This window comes from Odontesthes bonariensis, chromosome 22 (assembly GCF_027942865.1).
Source record: "Odontesthes bonariensis isolate fOdoBon6 chromosome 22, fOdoBon6.hap1, whole genome shotgun sequence".
Taxonomy (NCBI): domain Eukaryota; kingdom Metazoa; phylum Chordata; class Actinopteri; order Atheriniformes; family Atherinopsidae; genus Odontesthes; species Odontesthes bonariensis.
Window position 1 is genome coordinate 2,591,831 of NC_134527.1, and position 25,492 is coordinate 2,617,322.

The window sequence follows — 25,492 nt, forward strand, 5'->3', positions numbered from 1 at the left end:
TAAAAACGTTTCTTTTCTCATGTGTCTATGCATGAAATCTGCACGATATCTTTGAACTTATCTGCTTGTTTTTAATAATTGTAATAATTTTATTTCTTTCTCTTTATATTCTTTTATGTATTTATAATGCTTCTTCCACTCCCTGCTGCAATGCTTTTATTTTATATAAAGCACTTTGGACTGTTTGTGCATGAAATGTGCTACAAATAAATTTTGTGTATAATTAAAGACATCATGTATTTTTTGTCGATTAGTTTAAATTTGATTACATTGAATTGGAAAAAAAGTAGACTTTCTGTGAAAGTATATCAGAGCAAATGGTTTAAATTATTTGTGTCTTTAGTTGAATCAGATGAGCTCAGGCGACATGATGGATTAAGACAGAAGGAAACCTGTTGCTGCTTTTGTCTGTGAGCTTCATGAGCTTCTCTCTCTTTTTGCAGAGCCACTCCCGCTTTGGACAGCTCCGACTTCTCTCTGGAAAAAGGAAACATTCAGCAGTAAAAACACGTGTCGAGCAGTTAAGATTTAATTTAATTAAGATCTTAAGTTAAACTTAATCGGCTCTTTGCTGAAGTTGCATCGACACAAGATGAGGTGTAAGCACAGGAAAAAATCAAAGTCTTACCAAGTATATTTGTCTCATTTCTCGTCAAAATATCTCATTACACTTAATATCAGACACAACTGCCTAACAAGCACCATTTCAGCCAGATATAGGGACTTGTTTTAATACAATACATCTGGAATATCTTGTTAAATGAAAAAGTCTTGAAAACAAATTGTTTTGAGTCACATATCACATGAAACAAGCTTTTTTTTTTTTACATTTGAAGAGGTTTTTAATCAAATTTCAAGATCACTTTTATCTCAAAAGTCCTAAATATCACATTTTATTTCAAGAAATCTTGACAAGCCGATTTTCACTAGTTCCATTGGCAGATTTTTTTGCTTATTTCAAGCAATAACGTCTTTTATTTGTTGGTTTTTTTTAACTTATTTTTGGAGGGGCATTTTTTCCAGTGAGGATCCAAAATAAACCAAAGAAAGGTAAATACAACTCATACCGATCGAGTTTCTGGAACTCCTGGTCCAACAGAGTGAAGGCTGCCTGGATCTTCTTCATGGCCTCATCTCGTACTGCACTGAAGTCTCTGTGGACAAACACCTGCAGCAGGAAATGCAAGAATGCATTCTAACTGAAGCCAAAGCCCCTGATGGGGCCTTTCCCACCATCTTCAACGATGACCTCAGCATGCAGTCTGAGGCTAATGCAACACGTTTGTGTCACCTGTGCGTGAGCTGCGGTGTTTCCCAGCTGCCTGGACGGAGCCGACTCACTCAGCTCGTAGCGAACATTGGGCACTTTAGTGGGAGTGAAGCTGTTAACAGTCATAGCCAGAAGGAAACCGAGGTTTTAAAACTGAGAGATGAGACTCAAACAGAGCGTGACAAGAGGCTGAAACTGCACACACACACACACACATATATATATCCATGTATATATGAAGAGAAACGGGTGTTTTCAGAAGCTTCTGACCTGTGGCTGACACCCTGAAGACCAAACTCTGACAGAATCTCCTTCATCACTGTGGGGGATGGGGAAAAAAAAGGGGCTTTTTTCATATTGAATTGCACTGTAGATTTAATCCTGTGAGGATTTTTATCATATAAAAAATATAAAAAATGGACATTGCATGTATGATATCCATAAAGACGTTTATTCAGGTGACTTTGGTTCAGTTTATCTCAACTCATTTATTCTCCGTGCACTTTACACAGAAAGTAGGGCTGGGCGAGTTAACGAGTTAATTTAATATTTAATGCAGATAAATATTTTAGCGCGCATTAACGCAGGTTTTTTTATTTATTTAAAAAAATTTTTTAATTCTTTTTAAATTTAAAATTTTTTAATTTGAAAAAAAGAAACAATTTTAATATTAATTTTTTGGGGCTTTTTTGCCTTTAATGGATAGGAAAGTAAAGAGAGACAGGAAGCAGGGGCAGAGAGAGGGGGAACGACACGCAGCACAGGGCCGTCCGATGCGGGACTCGAACCGGGACTCGATGCCTGCTCAACCCACTACAACCACACTTGTTTTATCATTTATTTTATTATTGTAAAAGTCTGCTGCTCACAGGCTTTTATTTTGTAAAAGTCTGTTGCTCACAGGCTTTTATTTTGTAAAAGTCTGCTGCTGTCTGCTGTGGAACAGGAAAAGAAAGTAATCGGCGGATCCACCAAACATGGAGAAGGGTACGGAACTTTTACTCGGCCATTTTCATGTTAAAGTTCTTCCAGACGGCGGAGTCGACAGAACCAAAGTCATCTGTAAACACTGCCAAGTTGAATTGTCTTCTCAGCGTAGTAGTTCCAGTCTAAAATATCACTTAAAGGCAAAACACACAACTGATAGCAGCAAGTCATTCAAGGAAACAGACAGTGGAGCGAGGCTTCTACATAAAAACTACAGAAAGATGCTGATGTTAAAAGTGTGTTTGCACAACAAATGTTATGGCACTTTCATTCATATGGCAGCACATTTAAAATAAAGCTAAATGCTAAAAGCTATACGCTACTTTTGAATTCATTTTTGGATTTTGCGTACAAATGCGATTAATCGTGATTAATCAGGGAAATCATGTGATTAATTAGATTAAATATGTTAATAGTTGCCCAGCCATAACAGAAAGTAAACCAGTTCAACCTAATTTAATTAAATATTCAATCCAAATATTGTCCGGCTCAGTTTTGATTCGGATTTGAAAATGTTGCATTGCTCAGAAAGCAATAGATTTAGCACCACTAATGCTCCAAAAAGGATAATAAATGTGTATCTTTTAAGAGTTTAGGACAGCAGGATGTACCCGGTTGTCTCTCAGAGGGGTTTATGAGCTTCATCACTTTCAGATCATTGAAGTCTTGCTCTTCATTTCTGCCTCCAAACACATACAGCTGTGAGACAAACAAACAGAGTTAGATTTCACATTTGGCAGTAATCTAAATGAATCGTTTGGTACTGAATACTCAGTGGGCCGCTGACATGGCTGTGCAGGATGAAGGCCGTGTGGCCATGGCGACGGGCCGGAGGAATGCCGACGTACAGAGGAACCTTCCACTTCATCTTGGCTGGGAAGACACAGAGTGAACTCAGCTCACTTCTCTCTGTTTCTGCAGAACGATGAACACATCTGCAGCTTTTCACTCACCGATGCTGAGTTTGTGGATTTCATTGGATGATGTCACTGTGCCGTCCTCATTTCTGCTTCTGCCACCAAACAGATAAATGTCCTGTGAGGAATTTAAAATGGACACAAAAACACTTGTTAGATATTGTTTTTTTGTTTTTTTTTGTTATAGTTCTGTTGATTTTAATTTAACGAAATGTTTAGTTAAATTGTGTTTTTAGGCTTGAGTACACAAAATGAAAGTTGAAAGAATTACAGACGAGCTGCATAAAACTGAATAAATAATTAATGCCTTCTGCTTTCAGATGATCAAAATTAGTTTGGAAAACTATGGAAGTTTTTCTGTGCCATCAGAGTTTGAATACAAATTTCTAATATTGAATTTTTTCAGCATCAAAATCTGAGTTTTGAATTTGAAAAACAAACAGTGTAAAAAAACATAAATTTCTAAAAACAAAAATCAGTGGAAAAAAAAATTCAACATCAAAAAATTCAGTGGAAAAAAAATTAAATGGATGTTGAGTCTGGTTCTTTTTCCATTGAATTTTTTTCCACAGATTTTTTTTAAGTTGAATTTGTTTTAAGTTGAATTTTTTTCAACAGAATTTTTTTAAGTTGAATTTTTTTAAGTTGAATTTTTTTAAGTTGAATTTTTTTCCACTGAATTTTTTTAAAGTGAATTTTTTTTAGATGTTTAATTTTTTCCACTGGATTTTTTTAAGTTGAATTTTTTTCCATTGCATTTTTTTAAGTTTAAATTTTTTACACTGATTTTTGTTTTTAGAAATTGATTTTTTTTTAAACTGTTGGTTTTTCAAATTCATAACTCAGATTTTGATGCTGTAAAAATTCAATATTAGAAATTCGTATTCAAACACTGATGGCACAGAAAAATTTCCATAGACAACAGAAGAAATAATGGAAAGTTCTGCTTGATCAACCCCCCCCCCCCATCATCAACTAAAGACAGGTTGCATGTGTCAGTGGCGTATTGTAAGTCTTTGTGTTGGCGCCCTCTTGTGGTTTATGTAATTATAGCAAGAAAAAGCAGGAAGTGAGAAGAATTTAAAGAAGTTGACACAGAACATCCATCCTGCCATTTTCTATTCTCGCTTAATCCAGTTTGGGTTCACGAGGGGGGGGAGGCTGAACCGGGACTGGACAGGTCATACACTGGATGGGTCGCCAGTCCATCACAGGGCCAATTTAGAGTCGCCAATCAACCCAACATGCATGTTTTTGAACGACGGGAGGAAGCCAGAATACCCGGAGAGAACCCACACTGGAAAAAGACAAAGTCTTACCAAGTATATTTGTCTCATTTCTAGTCAAAATATCTAATTAATAATATAAGACACAACTGCCTAACAAGCACAATTTCAGCCAGATATAGGGACTTGTTTTAATACAATACATCTGGAATATCTTGTTAAATGAAAAAGTCTTGAAAACAAATTGTTTTGAGTCACATATCATATGAAACAAAGCTTTTTTTTTTACATTTGAAGAGGTTTTTAAGCTAATTTCAAGATCACTTTTATCTCAAAAGTCCCAAATATCACATCTTATTTCAAGAAATCTTGACAAGCTGATTTTCACTAGTTCAATTGGCAGATTTTTTTGATTATTTCAAGCAAAAACGTCTTTTATTTGTTGTTTTCTTTAATTATTTTTGGAGGGGCATTTTTTGCAGTGCACGTACTCATCAACAGAAACTTAGACTCTAAGACTCGTCTCAGAGTCATGTCCACTGATGCAGAACACTTTACTCATTAACTATTTTAGTGGGCCGTGTGTGTTAAAACACAACTTGAAGTGTATATTTTGACATGGTAACCGTGACACTTCAGGTCCTGTTTTTAACCCAAACCGTCATTTTTCCCCAAATCTAATCCAGCTGCTTCTAATAATAATAACACAGTAAAATAAATCCTTTTCTGTACGATTCTGCAGATGAATTATTGTAACAATCCGTGTATTACAAGTTGATTTTCTTTGAGGGAGCGTGAGAGCACCTTATCGTGGTGTGCAGTCAGCGTTTGTCCGCTGCAGGCCGCAGGCGATTCTCCTTTCACCTCCCACTTCTGCCACAGCAGATCCTCTAAAAAACATCAGTGAAAGGGGTCAGAGCTCAGAGTTTTCTGCATTTTTGTTGTTTTTTTTAAATCTGGAGTCGAAGCTGATGTGAAATGTTTCGGATAGTCAATGTTTCATCATAATTTATTATTTATAGGGCTGGGCGAGTTAACTCGTTATTATCGTGTTAACTCGTTTATCGTTTAACGCCGATAAATATTTTATCGCGCATTAACGCAGGTTTTATTTATTTATAAAAAAATTAATTTATTTTTTAATTAAAAAAAATATTTAAAAAATTACATTTTGGCAGAGAGCGGGGGAACAACATGCAGCACAGGACCATCCGATGCAGAACTCGAACCGGGGTCACCAATTAACTGGGGCTGGGCGAGTTAACTCGTTAATTATTTAAAGTCGATAAATATTTTATCACGCAGTAACGCAGGTTTAATTATTTATTTATTATTGTAAAAGTCTGTTGCTCACAGGCTTTTATTTTGTAAAAGTCTGTTGCTCACAGGCTTTTATTTTGTAAAAGTCTGCTGCTCACAGGCTTTTATCTTGTAAAAGTCTGCTGCTCACAGGCTTTTATTTTGTAAAAGTCTGCTGCTGTCTGCTGTGGAACAGGAAAAGAAAGTAATCGGCGGATCCACCAAACATGGAGAAGGGTACGTAACTTTTACTCGGCCATTTTCATGTTAAAGTTCTTCCAGACGGCGGAGTCGACAGAACCAAAGTCATCTGTAAACACTGCCAAGTTGAATTGTCTTCTCAGCGTAGTAGTTCCAGTCTAAAATATCACTTAAAGCTGCAGTCTGCAGGATTTGTTGTTGTCACACATAAAGTCCTACTTTTTGGCATTTTAAGAGTTTACATGATCTATCAGAACGCTTGAAGTTGAAAACGGTGACCTCCATATTCGCAAAATGCAAGAAATGCTTATTTTTTAACCGAAAAATAAAAAGTTATTCAACTTCCTGTCCCGCCCCATCAAAACACATGAGAACTCGTGCACGTCTACGTGCACGCCAGATGCGCGTACACGACTCCTCATTCATCAACTCACCTGTCATTTGCGACCATGGAAGACACAGTAAGTAGACTAGCCCGTAATGAAGTTCAATAGTCTAGATAAATAAGCGTGGGGACGAGCCTACCTTGTATCGCGCGTGCACAATCGATGATTGACAGGCAGCAGAGCCCAGCTCGTAACCTGATTGGTTACCTTTTACCGGTCCGGTCTGCAATTTTGTAAACAAACCTGCTGGCTTTGGAGGGACCTAGCGGGACATATAGGGGACCTAGAGAACTCATTTTTTTTTGTATTGGGGTATTTAATGTACTACTTTCAGAATCCCCGGACAGTTCCAGGCATTATGCTTGAAAAAAAGTTGCAGACTGCAGCTTTAAAGGCAAAACGCACAACTGATAGCAGCAAGTCATTCAAGGAAACAGACAGTGGAGCGAGGCTTCTACATAAAAACTACAGAAAGATGCTGATGTTAAAAGTGTGTTTGCACAACAAATGTTATGGCACTTTCATTCATATGGCAGCACATTTAAAATAAAGCTAAATGCTAAAAGCTATACACTACTTTTGGATTCATTTTTGGATTCTGCGTACAAATGCGATTAATCGTGATTAATCAGGGAAATCATGTGATTAATTAGATTAAACATTTTAATCGTTGCCCAGCCCTAATTATTTAAAATACATTTAATTTTAAGTTATATATCTTATATAACTTCAACAGGTGTAAATCTGAGCAGGTGTGGGGTTAGTGGAAGCTCAAAGCTCATGTTCAAAGAAAGCTTTGATATCTGCTGAAACTAAATTTTCTGCATCTTGACAGGTTTGTTAAATGTTTTCACACTAAATAACTTAACTATACTCACTTTATTTAGTTATTATGTTTCACTGTTTGCAGGATAAATAAATCAGCGTTTACCTGTATTAAGAACGTAGAGGTCTTTGCAAAAGTCTCCTCCTGCTCCGTAACCTCCAAACATGAACACCTGATCACCAGCCGGAGCAAAATCCTGACCCCACCTTTACAACAGAAACGGAGAAATGCTAAACTGTCCCCTTCCAATCCAAATTATCTTAACAATACCCGACTGAAGTCAGATTACTGAGTCAGAATAAATGTGTCTCACAGGGCAGGAGGCAGCGATCCACTTGTCTTCACCGGAGTCCAGGTGAGAGACACTGAAAAAAAAGCAAAAGACAACGTCAACATCCAAAACATCGGCTGTGTTCGAAACCGCATACTGCTCCCACTACTCCTACTAACTTTCTGAGTTAGTATGCGAGTTTGAGTAAGCGAGAAGTTCCCGGATGCATACTAGATTCTCCGAAATGTTGGGTATGCATCATGAGGTTACTACTCATACTCAAACTACCCAAGATGCAACGTACGTGACGTCGCCGATCGTCATTTCCTGTCAAAACGGCAGTTTCAAGCTAGCTACAACGAGGGTAGGTTCACTTCCTGTTTTCAAAACAAAAGCACCAATTGTATGGTAATGGCTTTCCCTATGATAAAAGGCAACGGGTATTTTATTTTGTGAAAATAACAGGAAGTGCGTTGCTCACTGCGACTAGCTTTAGTAGCGCCAAATTTGTGGGAACAAAATTGTAAACAGCCGGTATTTTGTCAGGTTTTCAACACGTTGGGGATCTAAACGACTACTTTCTCGCCTGAAAATGTTTCAAATGTTGCTAAAGTTTACAGAGTTTAGAGCTTAAAGGGATATGCCACCCCCAGGCCAAATTAAGTGTATCCCCGCATTCCCGAGCAAATGACTGTGTAAATCTACACCGAAGGCTTGGTTTGCTCATGTCGGTTTGGGAACTAGTTTCCAGTGCGGAAAACACAGCCGAAGCACACTCCCCGCTACATCTTTGGGAATCCCCACCCCCACTTTCCTCAAACAAACCAGCGTGAAGCAGCCAGTAATTAGAAGGTAAATCAAGTAAATTAATTCACGTTGGGCGAAATATTTCGATTGGCGACGCTGGCGACGCTAGCATGTATGTATTACGCGCAACCAAGCAGTGGTCAGTGCTGTGAGATTCGGACAATGCCTGGGTCGCCAGGAAAACGCTCCCACACACTTATTTATGTATCGGGAATGCGGGGATACACTTAATTTGGCCTGGGGGTGGCATATCCCTTTAAGAGAAATCAGCTTCAGGCCGGCTGATTTCAGCTCGGGCAGGAGCGAAATGCATTGTGGGTAAACGCTTTGCATACTGTCTGATCGATGAGTATGTAGTATGTAGTATGTAGTATGTAGTATGTAGTATGCAGTATGTAGTACGTAGTACGTAGTATGTAGTATGTAGTACGTAGTATGTAGTACGTAGTATGCAGTATGTAGTACGTAGTATGCAGTATGTAGTATGTAGTATGTAGTATGCAGTATGTAGTCCAGTATGTAGTATGCAGTATGCAGTATGTGGTATGTAGTATGCAGTATGTAGTATGTAGTATGCAGTATGCAGTATGTAGTATGCAGTATGTAGTATGCAGTATGTAGTATGTAGTATGCAGTATGTAGTATGTAGTATGTAGTATGCAGTATGTAGTATGTAGTATGTAGTATGCAGTATGTAGTATGTAGTATGTAGTATGCAGTATGTAGTATGCAGTATGCAGTATGTGGTACGTAGTATGCAGTATGTAGTATGTAGTATGTAGTATGTAGTATGCAGTATGTAGTACGTAGTATGTAGTATGTAGTATGTAGTATGCAGTATGTAGTATGCAGTATGCAGTATGTGGTACGTAGTATGCAGTATGTAGTATGTAGTATGTAGTATGCAGTATGTAGTACGTAGTATGTAGTATGTAGTATGTAGTATGCGGTATGTAGTATGCAGTATGCAGTATGTGGTACGTAGTATGCAGTATGTAGTACGTAGTATGCAGTATGTAGTATGTAGTATGTAGTATGCAGTATGTAGTATGCAGTATGTAGTATGTAGTATGTAGTATGCAGTATGTAGTATGCAGTATGTGGTACGTAGTATGCAGTATGTAGTATGTAGTATGTAGTATGTAGTATGTCGTATGTAGTACGTAGTACGTAGTATGTAGTATGTAGTACGTAGTATGTAGTATGTAGTATGCAGTATGTAGTATGTAGTATGCAGTATGTAGTATGCAGTATGCAGTATGTAGTATGTAGTATGCAGTATGCAGTATGCAGTATGTAGTATGTAGTATGTAGTATGTAGTATGCAGTATGTAGTATGTAGTATGCAGTATGTAGTATGTAGTATGCAGTATGTAGTATGCAGTATGCAGTATGTAGTATGTAGTATGCAGTATGTAGTATGCAGTATGTAGTATGTAGTATGCAGTATGCAGTATGTAGTATGTAGCATGCAGTATGTCGTATGCAGTATGCAGTATGCAGTATGTAGTATGTAGTATGCAGTATGTCGTATGCAGTATGCAGTATGCAGTATGTAGTATGCAGTATGCAGTATGTAGTATGTAGTATGCAGTATGTAGTATGTAGTATGCAGTATGTAGTATGCAGTATGTAGTATGTAGTATGCAGTATGCAGTATGTAGTATGTAGTATGCAGTATGTCGTATGCAGTATGTAGTATGTAGTATGTAGTATGTAGTATGCAGTATGTAGTATGTAATATGTAGTATGCAGTATGTAGTATGTAGTATGCAGTATGTCGTATGCAGTATGCAGTATGCAGTATGTAGTATGCAGTATGCGGTTTCGAACACAGCCTAAAACTATAAAAAGGCAGAATGCTTGTTTTTCTCCTTGTAAGCTGATTTTGATTGAAGTGGAGGAGAGAAAAACGCTGTTTTTTCACAACCTGTGTTGAAGACCAGGAGGTCATCAGTCGGACTTCCCTTCAGAATGCCTCCGTACATGTAGATGTTGTCTCCCACGGCAACAGAGCTGTGTCTCAGCGCTCTGAGGGCCACGCCCCCGGTTGCTAAGCATTCCCAGGTCAGAGACACTGTTGGAAGATTTAAAATATCATCACGGCACATGCAGTTTGGCCTTGAGAAGGCACAAAGGTTGTCTTGGTGTTATCTCCCTAAAAAAGACGTCACTTTTTCACCTATGTCGAAGCTGTAGACTCCTGGCAGACATTCAGCGGCGTCGGGGCTGGAAGCTCCTCCAAACAGATACAGCCTCCCTTTCACAACACTGAAAAACAGCCAATAACAGTAAAGCAGTCACGATAAAGATTGGATTAGTTCATTATCAGTCAGTGGGGTCACATGGCCCTGAAAGGATCAGATTATTGGCTAAATTACAATAAGAATGAGTTGAGCAAGGGTAATTCTCCTTGGATATATGATGGTGAATGAATCGGATCAGAGGCACAAAGCGTGGCTGTGTTCCAAACTGCATACTTCTCCTACTAACTTTTTGAGTTGGTAAGCGAGTTTGAGTCAGCGAGAAGTTCCCGGATGCATACTAGATTCTCCTAAATGTTGGGTGTGCATCATGAGGTTACTACTCATACTCAAACTACCCAAGATGCAACGTAACGTGACGTCGCCGATCGTCATTTCCTGTCAAAACGGCAGTTTCAAGCTAGCTACAACGAGGGTAGCTTCACTTCCTGTTTTCAAAACAAAAGCACCAATTGTATGGTAATGGCTTTCCCTATGATAAAAGGCAACGGGTATTTTATTTTGTGAAAATAACCAGAAGTGTGTTGCTCACTGCGGTTAGCTTTAGTAGCGCCGAATTCGTGGGAACAAAATTGTAAACAGCCGGTATTTTGTCAGGTTTTCAACACGTTGGGGATCTAAACGACTACTTTCTCACCTGAAAATGTTTCAAATGTTGCTAAAGTTTACAGAGTTTAGAGCTTAAGGGAAATCAGCTTCAGGCCGGCTGATTTCGGCTCGGGCAGGAGGGAAATGCATTGTGGGTAAACGCTCTGCATACTGTTTGATCGATGAGTATGCAGCATGGAAGTATGTAGTATGCAGTTTCGAACACAGCCCATGTCATACCCCGGTATGATAGGTGGCGCTGTACCCATTCCAGCTGTTGCTAATAGAGCCACTTCCTGTTGACCTCTTCACCACCAACAACAACAACAAACTCAGGCATTGGAGAAAGATGGAGAACGCAGAGCCAGATGAAGCTACGTCCCTCTACATTTGGTCTGTGATGAGCTGCTTGTTGCACAAACTCGATGCCCAACTGAGCATTCTCCATCGCGTTGTTTGTTTCTTTCTGACGGCGACAACAACAGGAATATCGTCTCCTTTGACTTCTGGGTCACGACCCCGGGAAAACATCTGGAGCATGCGCAGAACGCAAAGTCTGATTCACCACGTGCTTCAGCGTCTACAAGCAGGTTTAGAGTGACTTTCAACCCAGTTATCTCGGGGTCTGAATCCGATCCGATCCAGTTCTTAGTCAGATTAAGGTGTCTACATGCACTTAATAACTCAGTCTGATTGGAATTTAGCCAATAATCCGATCCTTTCAGAGCCATGTGACCCCACTGAATAGATCCCACCCGAAATGAACAACCCAACCCCCACCTCTCAGATTTCTTTGGTTCTCTGGGGCAGAAAAACAGTGAAGCTTCACGTGAAACTAATTAGAATGAATACCTCTAACTGATGTCATGATTTACCAAAGTGCGTGTCCTTCTCTGGCAGATGGAACTTCTCCACTCTGAGGAATCTCCTCCCACACCGCATCATCAGGACTAACTGCAATTGACAACCACAACCTGGGAATCATTGTGTCATAACCAAGGAGCTAATGGACACATAACAGATAAAGTGCCCCTTCAAATGCAAAAGCAAAAATAGTTAAAAAATCAAAACAATAAAGATTCTGTGAGCAACAATCAATCTGTGAAAACCTGGCGGCCATGAGATTAAAAACATTAACAGCTGGTTATCCCAAAGTCCATGAAAATAGTCATAAAATGCTCAAAATGTAAAGATTTCACAAGTATTTTCTTCTTTTACACATCACACCAAGCTTTTGTTGTTTTTAGTCGGGAACTTTTGGGGTAATTGCATTTCCTACTTATAAAACATTTGAGTCACATTTAGAAACACCTTGAGAACCAGCAACTTTTTTGGGGTACCATTAGCATTTAGCGTGTACCTGTTAGCATGTAGAAGTCACTGAAGTAAAGAGGACGGTCCTGGATGGATAAAGAGGAGGCAGATTTTCACAAATGTGAACCAAACCTTTAGTTGTGTTAAAGTTGAACATTACAGTCACCTCTTGGTTGATGATACGTGCTCCTCCAAAAAGAAAGGCCACGTTTCCCGCTACGGCTAACGCGTGACCATGTCTATCAGAGTCAAAAACATGCGAGAGGTCAAACACAATAAAACATCTTTTTCCAGTTTGATGTTTCTCCTTTTCAGCTTCTATAGCTACAACTGGGAATCTCAATAAAATAACACTCTGACCAATAAAACTTGTAGCATCTGCAAGCTAGCCAAGCTAGTTAGCATAGTTAGCATGATGTGGGAGAATGTCCTCCCACATCACACAAGCTCACAATCTTCTCTTTAGTGAACTTCAGCTGTCATAGCATTAGCATAGCATTCTTTTGAACAGGTTTAGGATATCTAAGTTGCTTTGAATGTCAACATTATGCTCTTGTCTTGTTATTGTTTTGAGCAGCTGCTAGCTTGTCTGGAGAGTGCTCTGACTGCAGGTGATACACTCTTCACAGTTGAGTTGAGCTATGGTTACAGCTTGGCTTTGCCATTTAAATGGACTAACATGTCCCAGTTTATATGCACAGGAGCAAACTAAACTACTTGACTAATTTGAATTTCCCCCACTGTGGGATGAATAAAGTATTTTTCTATTTCTAATCTAAACATGCTAGCTGCCTCTTCACACTACCTCGCTTCAACAAACCCAACCAATCCTTTTGCAATGTCAAATAACACATATTTTTTTTATAAAATAACTAGTTTTCAGATATTTGTTTGTTGTTTTTTTTGTCCACATATTACACGATGTTCCATCCATCCATCACCTATCCCAGCTGTCATTGGGCGAGAGGCAGGCACCTGGACAGGCTGCCAGTCCATCACAGGGCCACACAGACGCAACCATTCACTCATTTAGGGACAATTTAGTCACCAATTAACTAGGGCTGTACGAGTTAACTCGTTATTATCGCGTCAACTTGTTAATTATTTAACGCTGATAAATATTTTATCACGCATTAACGTAGGTTTTATTATTTTTTTTATTATTGTAAAAGTCTGTTGCTCACAGGCTTTTATTTTGTAAAAAAAAAAAAAATCAAAATCAAGTTTATTTGTAGCACATTTCTGTCATGGTGGGGTTAAGTTTCTGTACCCACATGCAGGAAAACAACCAGGGAGCGCAATCAGATACAATGATAGTTTATTGAAGCCAGGGATAGTGGAATGGACTGCAGGCTTGTCTTTGTGAGTCTGGCAGGACTGAGAGTGGGTAGAGCGAGCGGCGTCGGAGGGTGGACCGAGGTAGAGCTGAGCGAGCTGCGTGCGGCTGAATCCTGAGGGAGGTATAATTCCACAGCGAGCCCTTTACTTCCGGGTAAAACAACTCCTCCACGGGCTCGACTCCTGGCAGGCTCCTCCTGGGATGTAGAAGGGGAAACACTCGAGGAAAGGTCCGTGCAGGCAACCAGACTCACGGGGAACTCCTTAGAACAGGAAACACGGATGGGATTCGGCGTGAGGTCAGCGGGAAATCAATGTTGGTTAACACTCTGGCGTCGGAGAGCAGTCTGAGCACCGCTTATGAGGCTCATGGCCACGCCCTCCTAACAAGCCACAGGTGTGTGGACTTGTGGCCTCCGCCGACTTCCGGGAACGGACACCTGGCGACATCTTGTGACTGCCCGTTGTAAACGGCAGCCTTCTCCAAAAACAAATAGAACTTAAAGACAGACTAAAAACCCACAAAAGACAGACAGAAAACACACACGCCCTGACAATTTCATGGACAAAACAACTCAAAGTGCTTTACATAAAATAAAAGCATTGCAGCAGGGAGTGGAAGAAGCATTCAAATTTTATCCTAACATGCATGTTTTTGGACAGTGAGAGGAAGCTGATTCCCACACATACATGGGAAAAACTCCACACAGAAGTCCAGTCCCCAGCTGGGATTTGAACCCAGAACCCTCTTGACGACACCACCGTGCAGCCCCTGCTACACCCTGTTGTATCAGAAAACTCCACACATGATCATTTAGGTTGGAGGACCTGTTGAAAACCATGTTACTCACCTGGGACTCGGAGCTTCTCCCCTCATCTCTTTCTCCAGCCAGTGACCGCTGGCTAAAGCCATCTTATCTGCTGCTTCTCTTGAGTCACACACACACAAAAACGTTGATAAATGTCAGATTTTAGTCAGATTCTCTTGATTTTAACAGTTTCAGAGGATGTTGTGATAATTTCACATTTTTAGGAAACTTTCGAGGCAAAGAAGTGAATAATTAGCACCAGTCCTGAGATTTTCATCCAACTCTGCTCAGTTTTGAAAAGAATGTTTACTCTCTTATATATTTCATATTCACATATATCACAAACATTATTTTAATCTAACTGAATAGTGACACAGTGTATGCGTCAACCCCTGAGTGGACCTGAAAAGTATGATCCCATTTCCCCTCCAGGTGGCACTAGGCTGCAAAATTAATTTAAATTCCTTCGCCCAGCTGGCTGAAGAATGAGAAGGACATGAGCAGGATGCAGCCTACCTGTTCAGGAAGCTGCCTACCTGTTCAGGACGCAGCCTACCTGTTCAGGACGCAGCCCACCTGTTCAGGATGCAGCCCACCTGTTCAGGAAGCAGCCTACCTGTTCAGGAAGCTGCCTACCTGTTCAGGACGCAGCCTACCTGTTCAGGAAGCTGCCTACCTGTTCAGGATGCAGCCTACCTGTTCAGGACGCTGCCTACCTGTTCAGGACGCAGCCTACCTGTTCAGGACGCTGCCTACCTGTTCAGGACGCAGCCTACCTGTTCAGGACGCAGCCTACCTGTTCAGGACGCTGCCTACCTGTTCAGGACGCTGCCTACCTGTTCAGGACGCAGCCTACCTGTTCAGGACGCAGCCTACCTGTTCAGGACGCAGCCTATCTGTTCAGGATGCTGCCTACCTGTTCAGGACGCTGCCTACCTGTTCAGGAAGCTGCCTACCTGTTCAGGACGCAGCCTACCTGTTCAGGACGCAGCCTACCTGTTCAGGACGCAGCCCACCTGTTCAGGATGCTGCCTACCTGTTCAGGATGCAGCCTGTTCAGGACGCAGCCTACCTGTTCAGGACGCTGCCTACCTGTTCAGGACGCAGTCTACCTGTTCAGGACGCTGCCTACCTGTTCAGGACGCAGCCCACCTGTTCAGGACGCAGCCTACCTGTTCAGGAAGCTGCCTACCTGCTCAGGATGCTGTCTACCTGCTCAGGACGCAGCCTACCTGTTCAGGATGCTGCCTACCTGTTCAGGACGCAGCCTACCTGTTCAGGACGCAGCCTACCTGTTCAGGACGCTGCCTACCTGTTCAGGACGCAGCCTACCTGCTCAGGACGCAGCCTACCTGTTCAGGATGCTGCCTACCTGTTCAGGACGCAGCCTACCTGTTCAGGACGCTGCCTACCTGTTCAGGACGCTGCCTACCTGTTCAGGATGCTGCCTACCTGTTCAGGACGCAGCCTACCTGTTCAGGACGCTGCCTACCTGTTCAGGACGCAGCCTACCTGCTCAGGACGCAGCCTACCTGCTCAGGACGCAGCCTACCTGCTCAGGACGCTGCCTACCTGTTCAGGACGCAGCTTACCTGTTCAGGACGCAGCTTACCTGTTCAGGACGCAGCCTACCTGTTCAGGACGCAGCCTACCTGTTCAGGACGCAGCCTACCTGTTCAGGAAGCTGCCTACCTGTTCAGGACGCAGCCTACCTGTTCAGGAAGCTGCCTACCTGTTCAGGACGCAGCCTACCTGTTCAGGACGCAGCCTACCTGTTCAGGACGCAGCCCACCTGTTCAGGATGCAGTCTACCTGTTCAGGACGCAGCCTACCTGTTCAGGACGCAGCCTACCTGTTCAGGACGCTGCCTACCTGTTCAGGATGCAGCCTACCTGTTCAGGACGCAGCCTACCTGTTCAGGACGCTGCCTACCTGTTCAGGATGCAGCCTACCTGTTCAGGACGCAGCCTACCTGTTCAGGACGCTGCCTACCTGTTCAGGACGCAGCTTACCTGTTCAGGACGCAGCTTACCTGTTCAGGACGCAGCCTACCTGTTCAGGACGCAGCCTACCTGTTCAGGACGCAGCCTACCTGTTCAGGAAGCTGCCTACCTGTTCAGGACGCAGCCTACCTGTTCAGGAAGCTGCCTACCTGTTCAGGACGCAGCCTACCTGTTCAGGACGCAGCCTACCTGTTCAGGACGCAGCCCACCTGTTCAGGATGCAGTCTACCTGTTCAGGACGCAGCCCACCTGTTCAGGACGCAGCCCACCTGTTCAGGACGCAGCCCACCTGTTCAGGACGCAGCCCACCTGTTCAGGACGCAGCCCACCTGTTCAGGATGCAGCCCACCTGTTCAGGACGCAGCCTACCTGTTCAGGACGCTGCCTACCTGTTCAGGAAGCTGCCTACCTGTTCAGGACGCAGCCTACCTGTTCAGGACGCAGCCCACCTGTTCAGGATGCTGCCTACCTGTTCAGGACGCAGCCTACCTGTTCAGGACGCAGCCTACCTGTTCAGGACGCAGCCTACCTGTTCAGAACGCTGCCTACCTGTTCAGGACGCAGCCTACCTGTTCAGGAAGCTGCCTACCTGTTCAGGACGCAGCCTACCTGTTCAGGACGCAGCCTACCTGTTCAGGAAGCTGCCTACCTGTTCAGGACGCAGCCTACCTGTTCAGGACGCAGCCTACCTGTTCAGGAAGCTGTCTACCTGTTCAGGACGCAGCCTACCTGTTCAGGACGCAGCCTACCTGTTCAGGAAGCTGCCTACCTGTTCAGGACGCAGCCTACCTGTTCAAGACGCAGCCTACCTGTTCAGGAAGCTGCCTACCTGTTCAGGATGCCGGCTTCTCCGTCTCTGCTGCTTCTCTGAGGCAGCAGGAAGACTCACACCAGTCACATCAGCTCACAGCCCAACAAGCTGTCGTCAGCATCTCGGCTTACAGGTAACCTGCGCTTCTTTCTGCAGGCGCACTGTTGCCCAGCAACCACCTCCAAAACACATTGCTGAGCAGAGCAGCTCAGCATTTAATGTACACTGGAAAAAATCTAAATCTTACCAAGTATATATGTCTCATTGAGTATCTCATTACACTTAATATAAGACACAACTGCCTAACAAGCACTATTTCAGCCAGATATAGGGACTTGTTTTAATACAATACATCTGGAATATCTTGTTAAATGAAAAAGTCTTGAAAACATCTTGTTTTGAGTCACATATCATATGAAACAAGCCGATTTTCACTAGTTCCATTGGCAGATTTTTTTTGCTTATTTCAAGCAAAAATGTATTTTATTTGTTGGGTTTTTCTCACGTATTTTTGCATGTCCCTCAGCATCTGTAACGAGTTTGGCTCTTCTGGCTGAGAAATGTTGAAATTACACGATTTTGTGTAGTGTTTGTTGCTTTTTACAGTTTTTAAACTCAGACGAAACTCAGATCTTCTCACTTCTTTCGGGGCTCCAAGATATATTGAAATCGCACGAAGAAGCTATCAGCTGTTTAGGACAAGGGAAAGATCCCCGTTTGGTGTGAAACAAATGCACTGGAAAGATATCTAGTCAAAATATCTCATTAGACATAATATAAGACACAACATGTACTATTTCAGCCAGATATAGGGATTTGTTTTAAGACACCTTGAATCTTGTTTTGAGTCATATTTCACATGAAACAAGCTTTTTATTGTCATTTGAAGAGGTTTTTAAGCTAATTTCAAGATCACTTTTAACTCAAAAGTCCTAATCTTGACAAGCCAATTTTCACTAGTTCCATTGGCAGATTTTTTTGCTTATTTCAAGCAAAAACATATTTTATTTGTTGTTTTTTCACTTATTTTTGGAGGGGCATTTTTTCCAAATGTAAATGTATTTTATTTATACAGCTCTTTACAGAGAATCCTAACGGTGTACCAAAGTGCTTTACAGCAGGTAATAAATAATGAAAAGAATAAGTAAAAACAAATAAAAGAACAGTGAAAGCAATAAAATACAACAAAATCGAATAAGATAAAATAAGATAAAAGTGTCATCATGCTACTGGGTATTAAAGCCATCTAGATGGCTAGATGTGACCTAGATTTGAAGAAGCCCAGGTCAGAAATAAGACGCAGCTGGACGGGGAGCTTATTCCAGAGTGTCTATGGTCACTTCTCCACTTCCCAAACACGTGGTCTTCACCCAGCCAATCAGCAAAGATCACCCACGTTACGGCTGACGTCGTCGTAGACCTGTGACCAATCAGCAGAGAGCAGGAACGCGGCAAACTTTCTCCCTTTTCTGGCGGGAAAAAAAACGCTCAAACAAAACTAACCACGGTAAGTTGATGGCATTCACACATTTTATTATTGTGCTAAGCCACGACATAAGTGTTGTTTGTGGAGATCTCAGGGAAATTAGTGAAATTACGACATGAAAATGATCATATTTTATGATCTAATATTTTATTGGAAGTGTCCGTTTTTGGACAAGCCGTACTTAGCATTTCCTTAACAAATAAAGTAATGCAGCGTAGGAAAGTATGTTTTAATGTTGCCTTAGATTTTTATTTTACCTTACAGTGATGCGGACATAATTTTAACATTATGACATTAGACATATTGAAGCTATAAATAGAGAATATGAGTGATTTTGTGACATACCACCAAGAAATGTGCTAATGTTGTCTGATGTTCAAATGATGATGTTGGCTAGTTTGTATTCATGGACTGTATGATGTTCTGGTGCTCTAATGTTCTGAAAGAGCATCCATTATTGCATAAAATCTGCAGTGGAGCTTCGGTGGCCGCATATAACGACTGACCACACACACTAAAAAGTGTTTTAAGCTATACCTGTTCTAAAATAAACTATTATTGCACTTTATGTGTTTTCTTTTATATGCACACTTCCTGGATTTTTTTTTTTTTACCACAAAAAGACATTTTCTTTATTATTAATATTATTATATTGTATTATATTATATTATATTATATTATATTATATTATATTATATTATATTATATATCATATATTTTTATTCTTTATTTTTATCATTATATCCTATGCTACATGTTTGCACCTTACGCCGCAGCAAATTCCTAGTCAGTGAACACTGTTCACTAACAATGGCAATAAAACGAATTCTGATTCTGATTCTGATTATTATTAGTATCAATATTATCATTTTACCAGCAGTCCAGCAGCATGGTTGGTCATTTTCTGTCCTCGGAGTCAACTGTGACTTCCGTCAACTGCTTAATATGACTGTGATGTCATATTAAACCCTTTGGATTAAGAGTGGGATGTCACTTCAGTTCACATGCGTGTAAAAGTAGATAAGCCAATACTTTTGGCGATATAGTTTACTTTCAGGAATGCTAAATTAATACTTGGAGGATATTGGAGCTGCATCAGTAAAGTGCTTCCAACAAAAACCAGCAAAGGGTAACACATGGACAGATGTTTGCATCTTAATAGCTGTGACATTTGGAGAGTTAGGAATCCAGACCAAATCCAGCTCACTTGGAATGATGAAAAACCTTGAAATGTAAAAGAGCTTTGGTCTCAAGGTCAAAATGAACTTCTACGCTCAAATGCTTTAGTGTATAAAGGTAAACAATCCATGTGAGTATGAGCCTTTATCATCTGTAGGAGCCATTTGTAAAGTTAGTTTTTGTTTTTTGGTTCTGGTTGTAAATTGAATTAGCTAATTATGAGTAACTTTATTTAGATTAATTTCAGTGCTTCATTTAGATTAGATTGTTTTGCTAATATTCTTTGTTAATTATTTGTTTAGAATATTTTGGTAATTGGGTCACAGTGGGCACCTGGAATCCCAGCATGCACCTGGGTGGGCCAATGGGTTTTTTTACCAAGGGAAAAAGAGAGAGCAGCAGGTTTTCTTTGTTCGTTTTATTGTTTTGAAATAAATCATCAGAAAAAGCAAGAATTCATCTTGGACATTCATCTTCTTTTGCCTGCGTTAAACCACATCTCCCATGATGCATCAGGGGCCTTTTGATTTGGTTTGGTTTACGTTTAATTTGTTTTTTCATGGACAAATGGCCACTACACCCATCCATTGTCTCTTCTGTGTAGGCTAACCCATAAATTCAATTCAATTCAATTCAATTCATTTTTATTTATATAGCGCACTTAAATAATAAAGTCCAATTCAAGCCAATTGGAATTAAATTCATTGTAATCATAATTATTTACAAAATAATCCAAGAGCCAATTCAAAAACAATTTCCTAGCTAAGGAAACCAACAGATTGCACCGAAACTTGTCTTCAGTCCAATCTCCCGAATGATCATGAAGGCATAAATAAGATCATCATCATTCTTATCTGGCACTGAAGATGAATAACTCGGATCTGGCTTTAAATGGTCTGCACGCGACTCTCAGCTGATTGATGATGTAAGCCGGCAGGTCACGTTTTCCTCCGTCACCACTCAGCTTTTTGCATCTTTTATTCATTGCCACAGGCGCGCACGCTCGCAAGAACCACAGACACTTACACGTGATGTGACCTCAGTCTGCCTCCGTCAAAACCAGCTGGGATGCTGCTCCGTTTTCAAAATAAAAGATGCCTGTCGGCCACTATGCGAGCTCAGTTCTTTCAGGCAGTTGGGGAACTCACTGATTAACACCAACCGTGTTTTTAAAGACTTCTTACTCGTAAATATAAATTCAAAGTTGTTTCTAGCGTTTTTTACAACGTTTTCTTTCTGGATGTAACTTTATTTTGAAGGCAGATGTCTCTCACTTCCGGTCTCGTTTCTCATGGAGAGCGCTCCGGTTTCTGAGTTATGTCACGGTGTTCCTGTCAGTTTGTTGTGGTGCGTTGTGATTCTCATGCATTAAAACTCTTCTTCTGTGGTTTTTGGTTTCTGTTCCGTCACAGGAACCCTGGTCCAGCTCCACAGACACAACAAAACCGGACCGAACCGGACCGAAACGTCAAGGTCCCGATGATCAGCGGGGGCGTGAAACAGCGTGACTTTCAAAATAAAATGCTGTCAACAGGTTGGGAAATCAAAAGGAAAAAGCAAAATACTGAAATTAGAATATAAGACAAGCCAAAGTTTTTATTTTTGGAAAGAATCTGCCTCTATTCTTTGAGATTAATTCATCCAAACGATGAAGTTGAGGCATCCATAGGCTTGTCTCCGAAGGGCATATATGGCACATATTCAATCATAAACACTGGGTCTAGGTTTAGATCGGTCAGGTTCTCCTTATCACTTCCTGAGGAGTTTTCTAATGCTTGCACCCTGATCTGGAAGCACTCATTCTAATTAGATTTATTTGAAGCTGTAACTTATTTTTATTTTTATCTATATTTATATTTATATTTATATTTATTTAATTAATTTATTATTTATTTAATTTATTATATTTATTTATTTATATTTATATTTATATTTTTACTTGTCTGTATGCTGCAACTGTGAAGTAATTTCCCGGCCGGGATGAATAAAATACTTCTATTCTATTCTATTCTCTACCTGAATTCTGTTTGTTTATCATTTATTTACAATAAAATGGTTTTATCATGAAAAGTTTAAAAGTGACATTCATTTAATTACATCACCATTATTAACAAACACTCATTTAAAGACGATTCAGTGTTTTTCTTGTTCAAATACACTGAAAATAATACTTTGTACCTATATTTTTATTGTTTTACATTTTATTATTTTATTTTATTATTATTATATTTTTTGTTTTATTGCACCAAACAGACCAGGCCAAATTGCTAGTGATGTGAAAATTACTTGGCAATAAAATCTTTTCTGATTCTAAAATGTCCATCATTAATATCCATGGGATGCACTTAATTTAATAAGTTTAGTTCAGATAAGTAATAACCAATCATATTGATTCAGAGTGAAATTTGGCTTCAACGCTAGCCTGGCTGACGCGTCCACATCTCGATGAGATGGTGGTCTGGGAACTAGGTGTGCGTTTTCTCGTATTTGAGGCGTGGTTTACGAATGCCTAGAGCCGTTTATTGGGCGCTACGAATGTCTATCAAACGGCGTCAGGTTCTTCCCATGCCGCTTTGCGCGCAATTCATAGCCAATTGTATCACTTATACCAGATGACGACAGAAATTCGACGAGGAAGAAGAAAAAAATGGAAAATAAAAGTAAACTTGCGCTCTAAGCTACTTAAATTGACAACAAAGTAGGCCTATATGCTGTATTCTACATGAATTTTTATGTTGTAGAGTTGTGAAATTATTTTATCAATGGAGAAATTGAGCAGCCTTGCTTTGTTGTCTACAGTAGTAGATCAACCCTCATCTTACTTTGAAGCTCCCAGATCAAGGAAGTGACGTTGACGCAGCTTTAGCAGCAGAGAAGCTATCAGGCTTGTGTTGATAATAATAAACTCCAGAGGTCCGTTTCACGTAGCAGAGGTCCGTTTCACGTAGCAGAGGTCCGTTTCACGTAGCAGAGGTCCGTTTCACGTAGCAGGTTTAGTGAAAACTCTGAGTAGGTTAACCCTGAAATGAGGGAAACTCTGAGTTTTCCGTTTCACAAAGGGAGGTAACTCAACCCCGAGAAAGAGGGGTAACTCTAGCCTGTTTCACAAAGAGAGGTAACTTAAGCTCTCGGTCCGTTACCGTAGTAACAGACTCTGAACATAACCTGGTCGGGAGCAGGTTTTATTCAAGAAACCTTGAGTTTCTCTCTGTCTCCGCCCTCTTTCAGCCACACACGCCATTTGATTTCCTCTTTCATTCAGTCAGCAGAGCGAGTTCTTCTACTTCTATAAGTCCATTAGGCACAGTAGGAGGCGACTTTTTTCACCAACATGTCCTTTTTACAACGATCCCGTGGATGAAGGTGCAGCATTATTGCGCAGAGAAATAAATATTCGTCGGAGATGGTTATCAGACCGCGCACAGATTTTGCATTTACAGACAATTATCTTTTTGGGCGGCACTATCAGCATGTGTTGGGACAAAAGAAAAAAAAGACATAAAAGACAAATAAATATTAGTATGAATAGGCTTTAAAAAGACACATAGGCCTATTATATTTTATAAAGGCACTCGTGTCTTGGGGGTGGACTCCCTCCGGGGATTCCCTCAGCCACTGCCCTCCCGTTAGAGGTGGCGGTGCTGGGCAGCACCCGTTTTACGGGCATCTGCCTTCTTTCTGTTGGCTCAGTTGAAGTCTGTGTTAGTTTAAATAGGCTTAATTATTTAACAGAACATGATATAGATGATGACTCTAAATTGTCCTTCTGAGTGACTGTGAGTGTGTGTGGTTGTTTGTCTCGTATGTCTCTATGTGGCCCTGTGATGGACTGGCGGCCTGTCCAGGCTGTACCCCGCCTCTTGCCCATTGACCGCTGGGATAGGCTCCAGCCCCCCCGCGACCCGACTGACGGATTCAGCGGTGTACAGATAATGGATGGATGGATGATATAGATGAGAAGACATAGTTTATGTGTGTGAAAACAGCATTATGTTGGGAATAAAATAACTGCACAGTGAAATAGCCACTTAATATTTACTTTACAGTGTAAAACATGATCAAAATGAGGTACTTCCATGCCGAGGTCTCACCTGTTTGAACAATGTTTTTATATTTCATCTTAAACTGCTGCCAAGAGCGCTTCTCCCCTGCGGGATTGCACCTAAATGAAATAAATGAATGGGCTACCATTCAAGCAGTTTCCCTGTAATATTATTGTGATTGCAAAGGACTACATTTAAACTTACACTTTTGCTGCTGCAGCGGTGTTGCACTTATTTCTAAAAACGTATTGAAACTCGCCATATGAGCGCTTTAAGATTTCCAATTCGAGGTTGGTGAAAAACGTAGCCCCTCCTCTTCCCCGTTGCCAAGGTGACTCGTCGAATCGGGGCTCCATTGATGCTGGCTTTTTAAAGTTGTGGTGCACGCACTAAACTCAAGGTGAACTTACTCAGAGTTGATTAACCTCACTCAGATCAGCGTTTGTGGAACCGAAAACTCAGAGTTTTCTATCTCAGAGTAGATCAACTCAGAGATCAGGAATAGACTCAGAGTTGGTTGAACCTGCTACGTGAAACGGACCCCTGGACTATGTACAAACTTCCAAATGCATCGTTTTGTGAGTACAGACCATATTTGTACTACTGTAGAAGTTTGGTGTCATGACATGTGATTTTAGTGTGGTAATTTTGGAGATACTGCCAGGGTCCGTTAGCACTTGTACGAAGCTATTCGGGATAACTCAGTAACTCAGCTGATGTTCAGCCAATATCGAAAAAACTTCGGGTGGGCTACTTGGCTGGATGTCACGGTTCAAATGACCCCAGGTTGAATCTACTCCGAACCACTTTCTAAGGCTGCATCGAACGGTAACGTTGTGTCCGCTGTCATGTTGGATTAACGCTCAACAAGCTTCGGTGTAGCCATAGACGTCGTCATCGTCTTGCTGCCCCCCCCCCCCCCCCCCCCCCGTTCTGTGATTGGTTCCCAAACTCTGGCAAAAATAAGGGCGGTGGTTTCCAGGCTGACTTTGCAGTGAGAATGAAATCGAGCGCAAAGCAGCATGGGAATTCCCGGGCTACTTCAACGCTGTCATCGGCTAAAAAAGAAGGTTCCAGGTTCAAATCCCGGCTGGGGCCTTTCTGTGTGGAGTTGGCGTGTCTCTTCTTTAATGCGTTAGTACCTCTCCAGGTGCTCCGGCTTCCTCCCAGCGCCTAAAAACATGCATGCAGGACTGAGAGGTTCAGGAGGTCCTTTTTCCCCACAGCCATGAGGCTTTTTAACAGTGACTGCTGAGTTTTTGTCAAATTAATTGCTTAATGTTTTTAAATTTATTTAGTCATTTATTATGATTATTATTATTATTATTATTATTATTATTATTATTATTATTATTAATTAGTAGTAGTATTTTCAACTCAACTCAACTTTATTTATAAAGCCCTTTAAAACAGCCGTGGCTGAAACAAAGTGCTGTACATGAATAACAACACGAAGTATAAGGCATA

General features: G+C 41.0%; 1 protein-coding gene and 1 long non-coding RNA gene across 2 annotated transcripts; both read right to left on the minus strand.

Moving 5' to 3' along the window:
* Nucleotides 1-2,868: 2,868 nt before the first annotated feature.
* LOC142373201 (uncharacterized) lies at nt 2,869-3,294 on the minus strand. Its single transcript, XR_012768427.1, has 3 exons — nt 3,211-3,294; nt 3,045-3,130; nt 2,869-2,956 (listed from the first exon to the last, which is right to left on the minus strand). It is a non-coding gene; the product is annotated as an uncharacterized LOC142373201 (long non-coding RNA).
* Nucleotides 3,295-5,147: 1,853 nt separating this feature from the next.
* On the minus strand, nt 5,148-14,607 carry LOC142373299 (uncharacterized). Its single transcript, XM_075456503.1, has 9 exons — nt 14,546-14,607; nt 12,523-12,595; nt 12,403-12,442; nt 11,918-11,996; nt 10,373-10,461; nt 10,121-10,267; nt 7,426-7,477; nt 7,218-7,318; nt 5,148-5,290 (listed from the first exon to the last, which is right to left on the minus strand). Exons 1-9 carry the CDS (start codon nt 14,605-14,607, stop codon nt 5,148-5,150), a joined length of 786 nt encoding a protein of 261 aa, XP_075312618.1.
* Between the last annotated feature and the right edge of the window lie 10,885 nt (nt 14,608-25,492).

Excerpts from the sequence above, each read along its gene's own strand:
- LOC142373299 (XM_075456503.1), bottom strand. The coding sequence starts at position 14,607 with ATGGCTTTAGCCAGCGGTCACTGGCTGGAGAAAGAGATGAGGGGAGAA. Across the intron at positions 11,997-12,402 it reads TGACTTCTACATGCTAACAG|TTAGTCCTGATGATGCGGTG; the intron begins GTACACGCTAAA and ends TGTCAATTGCAG. Across the intron at positions 7,319-7,425 it reads GGATCGCTGCCTCCTGCCCT|GTGGGGTCAGGATTTTGCTC; the intron begins GTGAGACACATT and ends TCTGTTGTAAAG.